The following is an 18,248-nucleotide window of genomic DNA, read 5'->3' as shown; positions in this document are numbered from 1 at the left end:
CCATTATAGACAATGATGTACTAAAGAACTGTCCCTGATACAAAAAGGCAAAAACAAATTTTGCCTTTTGGATAATCGAAAAAACCTTTTCAAGCCATGAATGGTTGATATGGAGATCCAACTGTTGAACCAGACACTGTCCTTTGCAGCCTTGGAGCTTGACTCTAAAATCCTAGGTCCTAGGAAGTCTTGACTTGACAAGTGGGTCAGCCTGACCTACCTTCAAAAAGTTGTTGTTACCAGAAACAAACCGAGTAGTGAAGGGACATGGAACACACTGCACGAAAACAGGGATATAAATGTTATAAATGTAAGTTTAAAGAGTATGACAGATCAGAATATGATGGGTGTTTACAAAATTATACACTTTTTGCTGTTGTGATGCTGACTGTTAGCTTTGCTAGCTTTATAAGGAGGTTTGATACATTCATGGAGGAGGCAAGGCAAGGCAAACCAATGACTATAAAATCTGATGGTTACACAGAGAGCTGAGAAAACACATGCGGCTAATGTTGTCATGCTTTACCTAAGGCAGTTTCTCAACCTGGGGGTTGGGACCCCTGGAAGGATCGTGAGATGGTTTCAGAGGGTTTGCCATAGACCATCAGAAAAAATATGTTTCTGATGGTCCTAGGAATCCCTTTGACAGCAAAGTCTGAAGATCCTTCTGCCTGTCCTCCTCTTCCTTTTTGGAAACAGATGGAGAATCCTCCCACCAAAAGCCTGTTACGCAGCGATGTGTTTTGCCCAGCATCCCAATGCCCAAAGCCCAAATGCAAAAGACCAGAGTAAAAGTGAAAAGTACAAGCATGGAGTTTCAGCAGGAGATGCTGATAGAGAGAGCTTCTGGAGAGCCTTTTCTCTGAGGAGACCTATGGACAAAGGCTTTGCTCTGGAGAGCAGTTTGGAGAAGCTACTCTGAAGGAGGCTATATGGTGAAATAGCTATTTACTTCAAGCTTTTTACCCAGCAGGGATGCTGGGCAAAACACGTCGCTGAGTAACAGGTTATGGGCCCAGGCATGGCCCAGACTAACCCAGTTTAACCCAGCCTAGTCCTTATTTTTGTGCAAAGACCACAGTTTTAGACTTTACTCTTGTTTTGGGACTGAACTCTGGAAGATGGATTCAGGGTTAAATTTGGCAGCATTCCCTACTGCCAGGTTGAATGGCAATAACTACTCCATGTGGAAGCTTCTCATAGAAAGTTACCTGAGGAGGAAATCTCTGTGGAATTGCATTTCGAACCCACCACCTCAAGTGCTCTGCTGTAAGGACTTTGTGATTGGCTGGCCTCTCAGTCAGCCTCTCAACCAAGAGGAGGGCTGTTTCTGAGACTCCAAGCAGAGAGGGGAGAGCAGGCATGCTTGGCACATGGCAGCTTGGTGTGCATGTGCGGGTGAAGGAGAGTGTGTGAGGTTGGAGGGAGGCTCGCAACAGTGAGTACCTTCAAGGCATGGGGGCTTTGTGTAGGAATGTAGCATGGAGGATTTTGTGTGGGAATGTAACAACAAAATAATTGAATGGTTGGGTATCACCAGAACATGAGGAACTGTATTAAGGGGTTGTGGCATTAGGAAGGTTGAGAAACACTGCCTTGAGGGTTTCTATGTAGCATCTCTAGATTTGGATTGTGCAGCGAAAATTATCTAGGTCTTGGGAACTTTTAGACACTGTTTCTTTATTGCTAATTGGGGCAGATCATAACCAACAAGATCATATCTTACTTGTTTTGAAGCATATCTTCAGGAAATTACTGAGCTCATTTCACAATGAGAGAATTTATGGATCTCACTGCCACATAAAGTGATAATGACCACAGGCCTTTGATGAGTTTGTGTTGTTGTGTGTTTCTCTCAGGAGAGATCTGAATGATGTATGATGGTCCAGGTGTGAGACCCCACGTGTGATGTTCTCCTCTCTTTAATCCTCCACATTCAGGCCCGGCGTGCTGAAGGAACCCAAGGTGATGGGAGCATTCTCATTCTTTGTCTTCTTCTTCACACTCTTGGCTTTGGCGAGGCAGGTAAATTCATTTCCTGTCCCAGTTTGGGACATATTCTGCATTCTGAGTCCTCTCCGGGGTTGAGATAGAGCAGGGTAAAAATGCAGCAAATAAATAACTAGATAAATAAAAATGTGTGTGTGTGTACAAAACAACATTTGGGGCAGAATACAATATTATCTGGATGAAAAACCCTATTTTCTGGGTCAAAAGCATTTCTGTGCAGAAAACAAGTTTTCTGCACAATAAGTCTAAAAAAGATTATGCTCTCAGTTAGGGCAAAACACACACTAAAGACTCAACCCAAGTGCAAGGCTGGCTGTTTCCATGGTATGCAGTGGCTTCCACTGCATTATAGGGCAAAGTTGAGGAATGCTCTGGATTTTCATGTAAACTCCAGAGTATCCTGGAACATGTGGGCACCCTGGACAACAGGATTCAGCCTGATCCCCTGTCCAGACTGGACAATGGTGCTATCACTCTTTCCCTTTGCTCACCGGTGCAGCCAAAGTGGATTGATCATGTCCATATTGCTGCCATCTCCTACATTAATGCTTTCTGATCACTGAACTAAATTGACTCCTGTTTTGGTGGATCACCATAGACGTGGTGCAGAAAAGGGCATCCTAAGATGACCATTATCCCCATGGTTATGTAGTAGTGACTAGGACTGTGCATTGATCAATTTTTAAAAACAGGCTCTGGGCGTTTTGTTTGTTTTGGACAGCCGTAACAGCATGGACGTTGCCACCATCTTTGTTTCGGCTGCAATAGACAACGCGGCTGCCAACCACAGCTACTCTTGGTTTCATTCAGCTACACGTGGAGTGCGGAGAGGCAGCCGCGTGCCCACACAGGGTTTTCCTGTGAGCCCTACCTGTTGAGCCAATCAGAACAGAAGAAAGCCATGATGTGCCTTTTAGCCAAGCTGGGCCTCCATTTTAATGTTGCAAGCAGGATTCTGTTAGAGACAGATTGATCAGAACATCTGGTGATCTAAATTCTGAGCGCCGCTTGCAGCTCTGCATTGCTTGCCTAGCAATAAATAAGCATTTCCTTTCTACACACTTAAGAAACAGTGATGGTGCCCTTCATACAACACAAGCTTCAAATGTGGGGTAGAGGTATCTTGCCATTTCTAAAGCCACTATAAAATGAGGAGGTATTTTATCTCTTTTTTTTAAAGAATGGCTAGCTAAGGCTCTTTCAGATGGTGTGGCTTCCACTGAAATAAGTATTTTAAAAGGGGGCCTTAGCTTTTTTTGAAAGGGTATTGAGGAGAAACAATGCCAGAAAAGGTGGTTTCTTAAATCTGGTGCCTTAAATCCAGGTGCTATTAAAGGATATACAGATAAAGGATCCCAGAAAGGGTGGTTTCCTAACTCTGATGCCTTAAACCCAGGTCTTATTGAAGGATATAGGAAGAAAGGATCCCAGAAAGATAGCTGAATTGCACATCTCTAGTAGTGATGGGAGCCAGTGTAGTGTGATGGTTAGAGTGACTTGGTTGTCTGATTCCCTGGCTGTTGTGGGTTCCTCTGCTAATATTGAAACGGGGCAGGTTTGCAACAGGCAAGAAGGAAAGGGATGATCATCTCTGTCCTTCTTCCTGGTTATGTGGGTATTCCGTTCTGATATCAGCAGAGCAAGAAAGAGGAGAGGTTGCTGGTAATCGTGGTGGCATTCAGGCTGTGCCAATGGAACAGATGCGTTCTTGGGCTGTCTGAAAAAGTACACTCCTGGGCATATTTGCTTTTGGCTAAACTGCCTGGTGTAGATGAACTCTTTTTCTCAAATGTGCTACAAAATCCCTTCACATATTGGTATTCCACACCAGGTCTGGCCAACCTGTGGAACTCCAGGTGTTTTGGACCTCAACTTCCACAATTCCTAACAGCTGGTAAACTGGCTGGAATTTCTGGAAGTTGGAGGCCCAAAAACCTGGAGCGCCACAGATTGGCCAGATCTGTTCCAGATTAATGCTGCTGTGTCTTTGAATACTATTTTCTTTGTGGGTGGGATATCTATTTGCTTTTGCATGCAATGCAATAAAACATAGTTTCCTGCCCTCTTTCTAGGACAGATCTCTCTCTCCTTCCCCCACAGACAGCCTTTCCTCTTTTGACTGTGGCTTTGAACAGTTGTCATTCTGGCAAGCATTGGCCCAGCAAACTTATTGAGGTTGATGTACCTGAGTGGTTAAGGAGATACATGTTCTCATTTTTTTCTGTTTGTGGTGTGGATTCTTATCTTGGTTATTGTTTATTTCGGGGAAATGAGCATCTCAGCAGAAAGAACAATGCAAAAAGTTGCCACCTCAGCCCTTGTATCTCTGTTTAAGAAAGGATCAGGTCTTGAGGAACATCTTCTGCTAGAGACCTGGGTTGCTTGATAGGGAAATCTTGTGGTAAGCAACTATGGAGGTGCTGCCCCAATATTTTGACCCAATATTTTGTTACGCAGGGCGTGTTTTATTCCAGCGACCTAACGCCCAAAAACCCAGATGCAAAATAGTCTCAGATCAATAGTCAAAGTGAACAGAAAATATTTACTCTCTTAACTTTGCAGATATGAAACAAAACTGGCAACGCTGCACATAAAAATCAGCAGTGCAACATATTTACACAGTCTTTGTAATATGCATAAAATAGAGCATCTTCTAAGCAGCAAATGGAAAATCAAAACAACCTGAAGTAAATAGCCATTTGACCATCAGCATCTCCTGCTGGTACTCCACACTGGTGAAACAAAACTTCAGCAGCAGCTCACCAGATATCCAGCACCCACCAGCACCCACCAAATTGTATTCAAAAAACCTCAAACAGTTATAGCCCCTTGGGTGTGGCACAAGATTGCTACTTGACCTACTTAGTCAGCTGAACAAGATAATTACAAACAATAAGGTTTTTCTTCACACATATACCTGTGTCCTGCAAGGACTTACTGTAACATATTTGCACCCCAGCAGCTCCATGGAGTTGCCTGTTCCTTTTGTCCAGTCCCAGTTGACAACCTGGATGCAGCTCTTTGGATCAGCTGATGTTTCAGAACACTCTCCAAAGGCAGCCCCAAGGCATGTTCTACCATGGCCAAATCTGGTGGTAGTGGTGGTGGGGTCAGTTCCCAAGTCATCTGCTGCTTGTTGAAGGAGAGCTTCCAGGAATGAAAAAATGATGGTAACCAATTGGCATAGATATGGAGTTGATTCCAGGTGCATTTTGGTATTCACATGGGTTCTAGTATTGTACCCCAGTAGACAGGACCCATTGCAAACCTCATTGAACTGCAAATCTCAGAATTCCATAGGGAGAAGCTTTAACAAGCAAACCACCGAACAGTGCACAAGAAATGGCTATACACTACGGACATGCTTATTATTTATTCAGTGCTTTATGAAAGGAAATATCCCTGCCTGTAAGAATTCACAGTTTAAGATTCTCTCCCTCTCTATCTCAGAATGAGTATTATTGCCGCTTAGATTTCCTTTGGAAAAAGAAGTTCAAGAAAGAACGTGAGGAGATTGAAACCATGGAGAACCTCAACCGTGTCTTGCTGGAGAATGTGCTGCCAGCTGATGTTGCACAGCAGTTCATCCGCCAGAACCGGCGCAATGAGGTGAGCCTTGGAGCTTTGGTTACTAAAGCCTGGTGGTGGAAGCTCTGTGCCACATGAGATGTATCCCCCTCATTTAGTTTGGTTCTGCTGTTGGGTGCCTTTCAGATCTTTCGGACTTGTCATGACCCTATGATAACTCTAACATGGAGTTTTCTCATCAAGACTTGTTCAGAGGGGTTTGACATTGCCTTACTCTGCCTTGCTCTGAGGCTCGGAGAGAGTGAATAGCCCAAACTTGCCTAGGGAGTGTTTTTGACAGTCCATGTGGTCCCCACAAAATTAGACCCCAGACCTACTGCAGTTATCCATCTCAACAAGTGGTTCCCAACCTTTTTTTGACCAGGGACCACTTTGACCAGGGGCCATTCTCCAATATACTAATATTTATAACCAAAAGGGTTACAAATCAGTTTTTGGTCAACTTTAAATTTGGATTGATTATCTGGGGTGCTGATTCAAAAAATGGCATTAGATAGACCACAACAGCTCTAGTTTCGGATACAGAACATATGCAATCCAGTAGTGCTATCTGCTCACCCACAAAAAAAAAATGTTTAATAATCTAAAGCTGAGGACCCTAAGTCAGTGGTTCTCAGCCTGTGGGTCCCAGGTGTTTTGGCCTACAACTCCCAGAAATCCCAGACAGTTTACCAGCTGTTAGGATTTCTAAGAGTTGAAGGCCAAAATATCTGGGGACCCACAGGTTGAGAACCACTGCCCTAAGTCTAAAGTTTAGGGCAGAGGGTGGGTAAATGACCTTGGAGGGTCACATCTGGCCCCTGGGCCTTAGCTTGGGGACCCCTGGTCTGCAGGTCACAGCATCTCCCCATACCACTCCATGATTCTTCCTTATAGAGGCAGTTGGCTAGAGCAGTGTTTCTCAACCTGTGGGTCCTCAGGTGTTTTGGCCTACAACTCCCAGAAATCCCAGCCAGTTTAACAGCTGTTAGGATTTCTAGGAGCTGAAGGCCAAAACATCTGGGACCCACAGGCTGAGAACCATTGGGCTAGAGGTTTAAATAAAAATTTCTACTATCCAATTTTGGATGTGGAATCCTCTGAGGAACTAGGGTACTTTGGATGGACTTTCCCCATGCAGAGGTCTGAACTTGCCTCTCTTGCCCTTTCTCTGCCAGCAGGATTTGTATCACCAGTCTTACGATTGCGTCTGTGTTCTCTTCGCTTCCATACCGGATTTCAAAGAATTCTACTCAGAATCCAATGTCAACCATGAAGGACTTGAGTGCCTTCGTCTGCTTAATGAGATCATTGCTGACTTTGATGAGGTACCAGGAATTCAATTATTATTTATTATTATTTTAAATAATATCCCCTTCAAATTAAAATTCCTGGTTTGTTACAGATATCCTCTTGGTATCTAGGCATTTGGAGCAGGCTGTTATTAGCTGATAGCCATTTAAAAGGAGGGTATCCCGGGAAGATGTAGTCTTTGCAATGGTTAACTCAAATACAATAGGAGAGGGTGCTGATCTGAACCTAAATGATGGTAGAGGGTACAACGTTAGTGATCTTCCCCATTCACTCCTATAGCATGCTTTTGGTTGGCATTAACAATGGGATACAGGCCAGGGTATGTCAGGAACCAGCGGTATTTGTGTACACCAAGCCTGGCCTGCCAGTTATGTCCACTTACCAAATTGTCTAACTATATATAAAAAAGTTACCAATACATATTCACCTTGTGAAGGTCTAATGTAAATAGTAGCTTTTTGGACGAGTCACCTTTGAAGAAAAAATGCTCTGTTACTCAGGGTCCAAAGGGGATAACCAATGGACTAAGAAGCCATCTTTTATCTGTTTAAACAGCTTCTCCTGAAGCCCAAGTTCAGTGGAGTTGAGAAGATCAAAACCATTGGGAGCACATACATGGCAGCTACTGGCTTGAACATGGCAGCTGGCCAGGATAACCAACAGGTATGATCTTTCCTCTTTCAGGGTCAAACTGATGGAGGATTGAGGATTGCTAAAACTGCTCTCTTGTGGTCTTGTAAAAAGTGTACCAATAAGCATTACAATTTCCCCCTCATGTTAAGAGTATGTAGCAGTTTCTGAAGATATCATAATACAAAGCCTGAGATACAATAAAAATGGTCTCTGAAAGACCATTTTTATTTCTTGCCTTTGTTATAGAAACTGTATAACTTTGAAAATTGTAGTATTCTTGACATTAGTACATTTTTAAAGGGATGGATTTCCCTCCATACATCTTTAAAAGTGAAATACTACTCATTCATTTTTCCGGTGCAGATAATACCCATGAAATTTTGCACAGAATAATAGGCTTGTGCTTTTGGGCTGAACCATGATCTGTTTCTGTTGGCCTGATACCAGTAGATCCCCGTATCCATTTTCATGTGCCTCCTGAAATCGGGTGGGTAGCCGGATAGCCATTTTCGGTCCATAACCGAAATCGGCTAGATCTGGCCCATTGGCGGCAGTGGGGAACTTACAAGGCTCCCCATTCCATTCCTGGGAGCCTTTCCTTATTTTCCTTCAAGGGAGCCTGGGTGTCAGCAACAGGGTTAAGAAAGCACCCTATCTGACTTCCCACAGCTTCGCCTTCCATATCCTTCATTAAAACTTGGATTAAAAGCATCAGAGTTAAGAAAACACTCTTTCTATGATGCTTTCCCTTCTGTCTGTTGAGGAGACCGGGTTTAATGCTTCTTTAAAGCTGTTTCTACTCCAGAGGAGAGGCGCTACAAGCAGGCACACTCTTTCTCTCCTTGCAGCTTTCCAAGGGATTTTAAGGTGGCCCAGAGAATTTTATTTATTTATTTATTTATTTATTTATTTACTATTCTTATATACCGCTGCATCTCAAGCCCAAGGGCGACTCAGAGAAGGAAGAGCGATGACCTGGAGCTATCCTCCCTGGGTTTTCCTTTAAAAAAACCCTCTTTTTTCTCTTCAGCAGGCCCTGTCTGGAGTGGGCATGCTTCAGTCTGCTTTCTGCTTTGGGCTTAATGATTCCTTAAAGCTGTTTCTACTTTCCTACTCTAGAGGAGAGGTAATTAGGTGGTAGTAGTTTTCAGAGTATGAGGGTTTTCTTTTGGTTTGCTGGGAATAATAATAATCATCATCATGTTTGGAAGGAGAGGAAGGAGAAAAAAAAGCTAAACGGGTGACTCTCCCAAGCCCCCAAATCTGTCTGCGCACCTCACCCACCTGCCCCCAACTCCCAGTCAATCCCACTAAATTAAAAAACAACAACAAGAAAATCAAGGAAACTCAAAAAGATTAAACTGTGGTGTTGAATAGGGGAGGAGGATCCAAGATCGGCTGCCATGTGGTTTCCTTATGGACAGGAATCCACGATGGCTGGGTCCTTGCCATTACAGGTACCTGAAGAAGTTGGATTGGCTGAAGGAAACAGCTGAAAAGGGATCTGCACTCAAGCCTACAGAATAAATCCCAAACTGTGGTTATTCAGAAAGAAAAATGCCAAACTTACATGCCATTTCCTTGAAGAGTAAAATTAAGCAAGAATTACATAATTAAATGTGAACTTGTAGAAATCATGTGCTAGAACAGGAAACCTTCTTACACTTCTTCCTGTCCAAGAGGAAACAGTAACCAGCCCAGACAGCACGATGGGTCCAGATCTTGATAATATGAAGCTAAGGCATGGCTTGCCAACAGGCAGGGTTCAAGGGGTTGCATTGTCTCCCCAGAGGACCTTGGAGGGCTTTGTTCTTAGCCTCCCCTAAATGCCATTGTTTTTACGCTTTCCGTGTCCCCTAAGTGATGTTCTGGCATGTGCCCATGTTCTTGTCCATCTCTTGGTCATTTCACTCAATGAGACATCTTTTTCCCAACAAGAACGACCCAAAGGTTGACTTTTGGGTTCCTTCCTACAAGAAAAACAGCATCTCGAAGACCCCAAATGCCTGATAAAGACCAAAGCAGGTCAATTTGCATTACACAGCCTCTAGAAATTAGTTCTGTGGAGTGGGCCCGTGGGTTGGAAGAATATACACAGGGGATCGGCGGGTCCATGGGAATTTCAGGGATCCTCACACCCAACCAGGGTTCAGACAGGACTGGTGGGACCATGTTCTTGGTGCAAGGTAGGGGATTATGGGTTAGGTAGCTAGTTGGGGAAAGGAAAGGGGTGATAGTGGGGCTATTGGGAAATCCAAAGTTCCTGGAGGTTTATTAGTTAGGTGAGGGGTTTTTTTGGGGGGGGGGAAGGGAGGGGTCCAGGGAAACCCTGGCACAAAAGATTGCTGATGTGTGTGTGTGTGTGTGTGTGTGTGTGGGGGGGAGGAATGACGGGCCCTGGTATCTACAGTTTAAAGGCACACATTCCTTGGAGCCCGGCGGAGTCATGTTTTATATGTTTTAATTTGGTGTATTAGACACTATAAATGATAGGTTAGTCAATGCAGATCCTGTGTTGGGTCTACTATAGCTTTCTCTGGTCCCAGCTGGAGACCTATACTCAAATCTCTCCCCAGTCATGGAAACTCATTAGGTAGTGTTCAGAAAGTCACACTCTCTCAGACTTTCTTTTGGGTCCTCAAGTCAGAAAGAATAGTAGACACAAAATACACTCAGACATGCTTGACGGATCAGGTTGTGTTATAGGTGTCTCTATCCCATAAATGCTTCAGAGTTATCCAAATATAGGACTGCACCAGGCAGATCTGGATAGATTTGGGAGATGTCCAGCCTTCCCTCTTTGTTCTGGGGAGTTGGATGTAACTTTCCCCCAATATTCCCATGTCCATTTACTTTCTCCTTCAACTGAGGAAGAGCCAACTTTCCTTCCTTTTGGAGGTTTCTTTGCAATGTTCTCCACTCTTCAAGACACATAGAGAGAAGTCGTCAAGTAATGTGGTTTACACATAAATCTGTGCACTAAACAGAGGCTGGATGGCCATTTGTTGGTGTGGCTAGGGCAGTGTCTTCCTGAGGACCACACTTTTCTCCATCTCTGGTCTAGGTCATCAGTGGGGAACTCCTGTTTCTCCACATATTTTGAAACCGTATTTCCTTCAACCCAAGTCAATGACTAGGCTGATGGTGAACTATCATGTTCACCATTAATTTTCTGGATTAGGTAGGTATGGCAACATATAGTTCAGTTTATCTCCCTGGGTAGTTCCCATCCAAAGCTTCCATTTGAGTCCTGATATTTTCTGATATACCAGCTCTGAAGCAATAATGCCATAGCCATTCATGGTATTTTCATATGATAGATCCATGACAGTTTGTGGCTACATTTTTACTTCTCGTGTTTTGTTTCTCATGTGGCCATACATGTGGCTGCTTCTTCATTCTGTAACTTTCGTTCTAAGGGTTTCAAACCTTCAGCACCGATTGCATCTTGGTTTTACCATTTGCACAATGTCATCAGTGGTTTTTGTACATGGCACGATGGTGATGCATCATTTGTTCTTCGTGTTACCGAGAAAATGCTTCTTCTTTGCTATGAATACTCATATTTCCTGTGAGTTGCTTATCAGCAATTTCACAGTCATTTCCCAAGCAGCTCAATTGTATGCTAACCTTTAGTTTGGGGAGGGATCATTGTGACCCTTCCAGAATGACAAATCCCATCATCACAGACTCCAGGCCTGGAAATACCTATGATCACCACACCACAAAAGAGTGCAGCAATATAAACAAAAAGTTTATTGTAAAACATATAAAAAGCAAGAAAGGAAGATATATAACCCAAAAAGGTTTTGCAACAGGTGATAACCAAACAACAATCCAAATGTCTCATAAAGTTTCAGAGGTGACAAAATTCAGGAACAGCCAGCAATCACAAGTACAGCATAAGTCCGCAAGAAAGAAGGTATAACTAGTAAAAACTTAAACAGGAGTACATGAACAGAAACAGAAAACTTCCAGGATATTAAAATCCAAAACCAAGGCTTGACTTGAATCAGGAACGAGAGAACTCAGCCTTAGGTGCTCACTGTAATGCAGAATTGCCTGAGCAATGTAAACAGTTGTTGTTTAATAGACACCCATAAAAGCATTGTGTTTCCCATGAATTTTCACCTCAACTTTCCCACGTAATCTCTCAAAGTGACGTGATCTATTTTCGGCTCTTGTAAATGAAGGTAGGTCATTTCTCCTGGGAATCCTCCTTATCACTTAGCTCTCCACTCGATTCCTTATCTGCTGTTGCTCCTTCTGGCTCCTCTAACTGACCTTGAAGCCCTGCACTTTCCAAGCCAGTTTTCTCACAGAGAGAACCATCATTTCTCAGGCCTGAATTTCCGAGACTTGGGTCCATCACTTTGTGCCACAGGAAAGCCTACAATCTTCTCTAAATCATCAGTTAAACCATCAGCTTCTAGCTGATCTACAACAGTAGGCTGTCTTGGCTAGAGCCATGGGAGCTGGAGCTAAGCAACACCTGGGGAATGATAGTCCCCCACACCTGTCTTATCTGATGGTTCAGACTGATATTCATCAGCTGAAGTAACTGGGGTGCATCTACACTGTAGAATTAATGCTATTTGACACAACTTTAACTGCAATGGGTGAATGCTGAGAATTCCTTGGAGTTGTAATTTTACAAGGCCTTTAGTATTTTCTGCTTCAGTGCTGGTGCCTCACCAAGCTACAAATCCCATGATTCCATAGCATTGAGCTAGGGAAGTTACAGTGATCTCAAGCTGCACTGATTCTATACTGTAGATGCATCCTGGGGGAAATGGATATTTCATTTACGTGACATGATGTAGGGTTCCCTTTTCTGTTTAGGTAATACATAAAGAATGGATTACCATTGAAAATGGCTCAGAAGGCCTCAGATGCATTTGATTCCAACAATAGTTAACAACATTTTGGAAAGAACTAACCTCTTTGCAGCTCTTAGGAGTCCAGATTCTCCAAAAAGCCATGACTAATTATGACTAGATAGTTGGGATCTACATGTGTGGGCTTAGATCTGATCTTTGCAGCAGTAGTTTTCCATGATATTATTTGGTCATTATTCCAATTCTTGTTACCCACACATTTTTCTATATCAGCACTCATCTGATCACATTTTCTTTTTCTAGAGATCTCCCATTATCTCTGTGTCACTTACTTTTCTGCTCTGTTGATAGGAAAATACTGATTTATGTATTTGTGGGTGGTCTTTGCAGGATGTGGATCGGAGCTACACCCACTTGGGAACGATGGTGGAGTTTGCCATGGCTTTGGTGGCTAAGCTAGACATCATCAACAAACACTCTTTCAACAGTTTCAAGCTTCGTGTGGGTGAGTGTGAGTGAACCGAAAGTGAGCCATGAAAAGATACAAATCTCATTTTACATGTGGGTCTTTGCATCCTTCCTCACAATGTGATGCAAATAGATAAGATTTTGGTTTTTTTTGTAGGAGGGAAGCAAGAGGAAATGGAGCACTTTGGGGGGCACTGTCACTGACATAATCCCAAACATATTTTAGGCTGATATTGAGTTCTGAAAAAATGTTGACCTTTTACATTTGTAATATAAGTTAACCATATATAGCATGGATTTGTTGGCACCCAGGAAGCCAACTAAAAGCATTTTGTCCCTGGTTCTTGGCTTCAATGTATTTTAAGGGCATGTTGGCTTCAATGTATTTTAATGGGTTGAAAATCCATGTGTTGCTGAACTGCTGACCTGAAGGTTGGCAGTTTGAATCTGTGGGATGGGGTGAGCTCCATTAGCCCTAGCTCCTGTCAACCAAACAGTTTGAAAACTTGCAAATGGGAGTAGATAAATAGGTACCGCTTTGGTGGGAAAAGGCAAAGAAATGCTCCAAGCAGTCTTGCTGGCCAAACCAAAGGCGACAACACAGGCTCCCTGGCTTGAAAATGCAGAAAAACACCTTTCCCAGAGCCAGATATGAGCACCATCTCCAGAAGCCGGAAATGAAAGGAGAAGCCTTTGCCTTGTCTGTGTTTGTGTGTCTCATTGTATGTGATTGTAAGGCATTGAATGTTTGTCTGTGTCTACTGTAAATGCTATAATCCACTTGAGTTCTGTAGGGGAGGAGGGCAGAATATAAATAAAGTGTATTGTTTAATAATAATAATAATAATAATAATAATAATAATAATAATATGGATCTTATTTTAAAAATTAATATATGATGAATTTATATCTAATGTTGAGTAGGCAAAGGGCAATACATGAGCTACATGAAGATACACACATACAATGGCCATTTAGACTCCCCTATTGTCCCTTTAAGTAAATCATTTTTTTCTCCTGAAACTATCCAGCCATACCCTTTTCCCCAAATTTTTTTTGGATGGAGGATGGGGATATGAATGTCATAAGCTCACTGTTACTACTGTTTGTTTGTTTATTTATTTATTTATTTACATACCAAGGGGGGGACGACGACTCAGGGTTGCCACACATAAGCACCGTACAATGCTATCATCATACAAATAATCAACAAATAATCAACAAATACATTAAAACATTAAAACAATTCATTAAAATAATAAATTACTCATGCCAGTTAAACCAAAAACAAGTCTGGGGTTAAGCATTCAATGTTGCAGTATCCAAGTCTTCTTTCCAATTGCCGCTGTCCACTAATCGAACGCCTGGTCCCAAAGCCAAGTCTTCAATTTTCTTTTAATAAACTGTTGCTTTATTGTATATTATTTTGATATGTTTATACTCACATGAGGCACTGAATGCTTGCCTTTTTGTATGTAAACCACCCTTAATCCTTTGGGGGAGAATGGACGGTCTGGAAATAAAGTTTATTATTATTATTATTATTATTATTATTATTATTAAAATTAAATCAATGAAAGGGATTTCCAGAGACGTATCCAGCTCTGTTCCTTTAGCTGGATGCGGACCACAGGGAACTCCTTCATGAAGATTACACGCTAGGCTGAGAAGAGCCATCATTGAATCCAGAAGATTGATAAATATACTTAAGCCACATCACCCTCAAGCAATGATCCTGAAGGTTCCAGCTTCTTGGTGCCTCTAATGCAGTGGTTCTCAACTTGTGGGTCCCCAGATGTTTTGGCCTTCAACTCCCAGAAATCCTAACAGTTGGCAAACTGGCTAGAATTTCTGGGAGTTGTAGGCCAAAACACCTGGGGACCCACAAGTTGAGAACCACTGTACTGTATTCTGCTAGAGGACCACAGTTGGACTCTTCTCCAGTCACCACAATCCATGGGAGAGAGGAAAGCAGGAGTTCAGTAGCACTGACGTGGGTTTGGTTGGATGATTGTGAAGACCTGCTCTAGTTCCACCTGATGAAACAGTCCCGTAGTCGATCTGATAGCTTTAATGTAAGGCCAGAAACCAAACAATTGTTCATTTGGACTTTTCACAGTTATCCTTCCATGTACCATTCACCCAATCTTGATTTTGAGGTCTAATGATATGCTAGTCTTTAGTCCTCCTGAAGAATGGTTGTAGGACTCAAACTGATAGCTTGGTCTGATTCATTGCTGTAGATCCCTGTGAGTTCACAAGTGACCTAATCACTAGAGGAGAAGGTGACATAGATTGGTATTTTGGTATGTAAAGTCATCTCGAGTCCCCTTTAGGGTAGAGAAAGGCGGGATATAAATAGAGTAAATAAATGAATAAATAATAAATATTTTGGGGTATAATTTTGACTTATCATTTGCTTAGTTTGAATTGAATTAAAAAAAAAAGTTCATTTTGACCACATAGCTGTATAACCTACATATATGTGCTCTATCCCTATGGTATTTTCCCCCAGGCATGAATCATGGCCCAGTTGTAGCTGGAGTGATTGGAGCTCAGAAACCCCAGTATGATATTTGGGGGAATACGGTGAATGTGGCCAGCCGGATGGAGAGCACAGGTGTGCTGGGGAAGATACAGGTAAGGTCTTTAAAACAAGCATTTGGGAACTGAGTGGATTAGTTACTGTTAGTGCCTTGATTGTGCTTTTCCTGCACAGCAATCCCCAATATTCTTCCCCAATATTCCTTTAAGAAGACTATCGCAAGTTCCCAATCTTCATTAAAACTCTTTAATGACTCATCTTTAATTAAACTGGTTATTTTTCTCCCATCTTTGCAATATCACATAATTTCATCAGCTGATACATCCCTTTCAAGGGGTGATAGTAAAATAGAGTCTCCATGTACAAAGACATTGCATTTCTGAATATACTCAGATCCGTTGGAAGGGGCAAACTAAGGCCCCATCTACACTGCAATATACAATTCAGATTCTTTGCTTTAAATTGGATTGTATAGCAGTGTCTGGTGGTGCAGCAGGTTAAACCACTGAGTTGCTGAACTTGCTGACCAAAAGGTTGGTAGTTCAAATCCGGGCGGTGGGGTGAGCTCCCAGGGCCGTAGCCAGAAAAAAAATTCAGAGAGGGTTGAAAATTTGGGGGGAAGGGGTTGGTTGAAAATTTCGGGCGGGGGGGTGGGGTTGAAACCTGCCTCCTAGCTCACACTGAAGCCAAGAGCACAGCAGGGGGCAGAGCAGCCTTCAATAGCCTGCAGCTCCACCCCTGTCAACCACCTCCACCAAGTCTGGCCTCCTTAATGAGAGCATTCAACACACACACACCCACCCCAACTTGGTTGCTTTGCTACATCGGCTATTGTTGCAAGTAATGACAGTATGAATAAATTTATGAATAAATAATTGAGATAGTGCTTGCAGTTCTGGAGGGACTCTTAATTTTTTGTGTCTCATAGACTTAGCATGGGGATTTGGTTAACTAGTTAAAATTCATGAGTAAACCAGGTTTTTTTTAACCTGAAAAATTTTGGGGGGAGGGGGTTGAACCCCTAACCCCCCCCCCCCGCTACAGGCCTGCTGTTAGCCCCAGCTTCTGCCAACCTAGCAGTTCAAAAACATGCAAATGTGAGTAGATCAATAGGTACCGCTTCTGCGGGAAGGTAATGGCACTCCAAGTAGTCATGCTGGCCACATGACTTTGGAAGTGTCTATGGACAAGACCAACTCTTCAGCTTAGAAATGAAGATGAGCACCAGCTTTACCTTTATGGCAGTGTAGACTAATATAACCCAGTTCAAATAAGATAATCTGGATTTTATATGGTAGTGTAGATGGGGCTTAACCATTGGCTGACTTGCATGCCTAATTCCTAAATCTATAGGGCTGACAACAGTGGGAAATAATGAACTACTCTAGATTGTTTTAAGCCTGATCCAAAAGGGCTCTTCTGATATGGTTTTCTAAGAGGAACCAAGATTTGGCTGGATTTCTCTGTTTTTCTCTAGTATTCCATTCACTTCTATGGTCTCTTCTTTTTGTTCTCATAGGTCACAGAAGAAACAGCGAAATCCTTGGAGACCCTGGGTTATGCTTGCTGTTTGCGTGGCGTTATCAAGGTGAAGGGCAAAGGTCAGCTGCGGACATACTTTGTGAATACAGACATGGCTCGACCTGGATCCCAAGGGCCAATGCTGAGCTGACTCCTACTGAATGAAACTGTGGCCTGCACCAGACGCTTGCGGGCTAGACATTTCTTGTGAATGGTTGCAGCCCTTCCTCGTGGCACTTGAGGGCAGCACAGGACTTGAGTGACCGCTCTCTCCTGCGATTTCATGCAAGCCTTTGTATTTGTGGCCCCTATCATAATGAAATGTCAGGAGGCAATGAAGAAACGTCAACATGCATTTCATACATAAGATAAGTGACAGAGGAACTAAAGAGGAAATTGCCTCTCCTGAGGACAACCTTACCACCAGTGGAAGCCTTGGCCAGTGTGCCTCCATTTTTTTCCTGTTATGAAAATAGGTATGGAAATAATATTTGTAAATATTTTTTTTAAATGCTTGAAAGACTTTTGTTTTTCCAAGTGTGGAGAAACTACCAAGAAGAATCCTAGATTGAAAAGTATCTTCGGATTTTATTCAGAACAGAAATCAGCATTTTCTGTGCAGGATAAAGCATTTTCGTCATGGAAAATAATATTTGAACACAGAAATATTTATCCCTGCAGAAAAAGCAAATTGATCACATATGAATTTTATGCAGAATAAATCCCCAATTACAACATTTTCTGCAATGCTGAAACAGCTGGAAGTCCTTAACTAATTCTAGCACAACATATCTACCCAGGGCCAAATATTCCTACGCAAGGAGGCAAAAGATGGGATTCATTGCCAGAATCAGTCATCAAAAGTGTCTCATGATTTATTGAGATTTCCCCCCTTTGCTTGAAAGGAGGAGGAGAAAGAAAAGGAGCCAAGCTGGATCCACAGAAACTACAACTGGTGTATATAAATTCGTGAAGGATTAAATGGTTTTACCTATTCTATTTGTAGATAATAACATGTTGTATGTGATTATTCTCATGGTTTTGGTTTGACTTTGCTCTGACTTCATCGATACTTGGGGAACTGTTGGCATTTGCTATTCAGGCACAGCAATGTTTGGGATGTGAATATTTCATCCTTCCTACCATTTTTATTGCTCGTTTAGTGCAGAAAAGAATGGTAGGAATTGTGCAGCTCAGTAAAAAAAACTGAGCTTATTTCCTCAGTAGTAGTAGTAGTAGGCAACAGAGAAAGCAGAAGGTTAGGAATAAATTTGTTACTCTTGTATTGTCGAAGAACAATCACCTCTCAACAAAAGATTGCTCCAGGCACTGCCAGGCTATCAAATGCTAAT

General features: G+C 42.4%; 1 protein-coding gene across 1 annotated transcript in view; it reads left to right on the top strand.

The window, feature by feature from the left end:
* ADCY4 (adenylate cyclase 4) overlaps positions 1 to 18,022 on the top strand; it is a 48,325-nt gene extending 30,303 nt beyond the window's left edge. The window contains exons 20-26 of the mRNA XM_060780114.2: positions 1,941 to 2,025; positions 5,461 to 5,619; positions 6,759 to 6,905; positions 7,447 to 7,554; positions 12,753 to 12,867; positions 15,346 to 15,470; positions 16,895 to 18,022. Coding sequence (XP_060636097.2) covers positions 1,941 to 2,025; positions 5,461 to 5,619; positions 6,759 to 6,905; positions 7,447 to 7,554; positions 12,753 to 12,867; positions 15,346 to 15,470; positions 16,895 to 17,047 — 892 coding nt within the window. The 3' untranslated portion in view covers positions 17,048 to 18,022. The remainder of the gene's footprint in view (positions 1 to 1,940; positions 2,026 to 5,460; positions 5,620 to 6,758; positions 6,906 to 7,446; positions 7,555 to 12,752; positions 12,868 to 15,345; positions 15,471 to 16,894) is intronic.
* Positions 18,023 to 18,248: the final 226 nt, after the last annotated feature.

Source organism: Anolis sagrei, chromosome 6 (genome assembly GCF_037176765.1).
Source record: "Anolis sagrei isolate rAnoSag1 chromosome 6, rAnoSag1.mat, whole genome shotgun sequence".
NCBI classification, from domain to species: domain Eukaryota; kingdom Metazoa; phylum Chordata; class Lepidosauria; order Squamata; family Dactyloidae; genus Anolis; species Anolis sagrei.
This window is presented reverse-complemented; position numbering and strand designations above follow the sequence as displayed.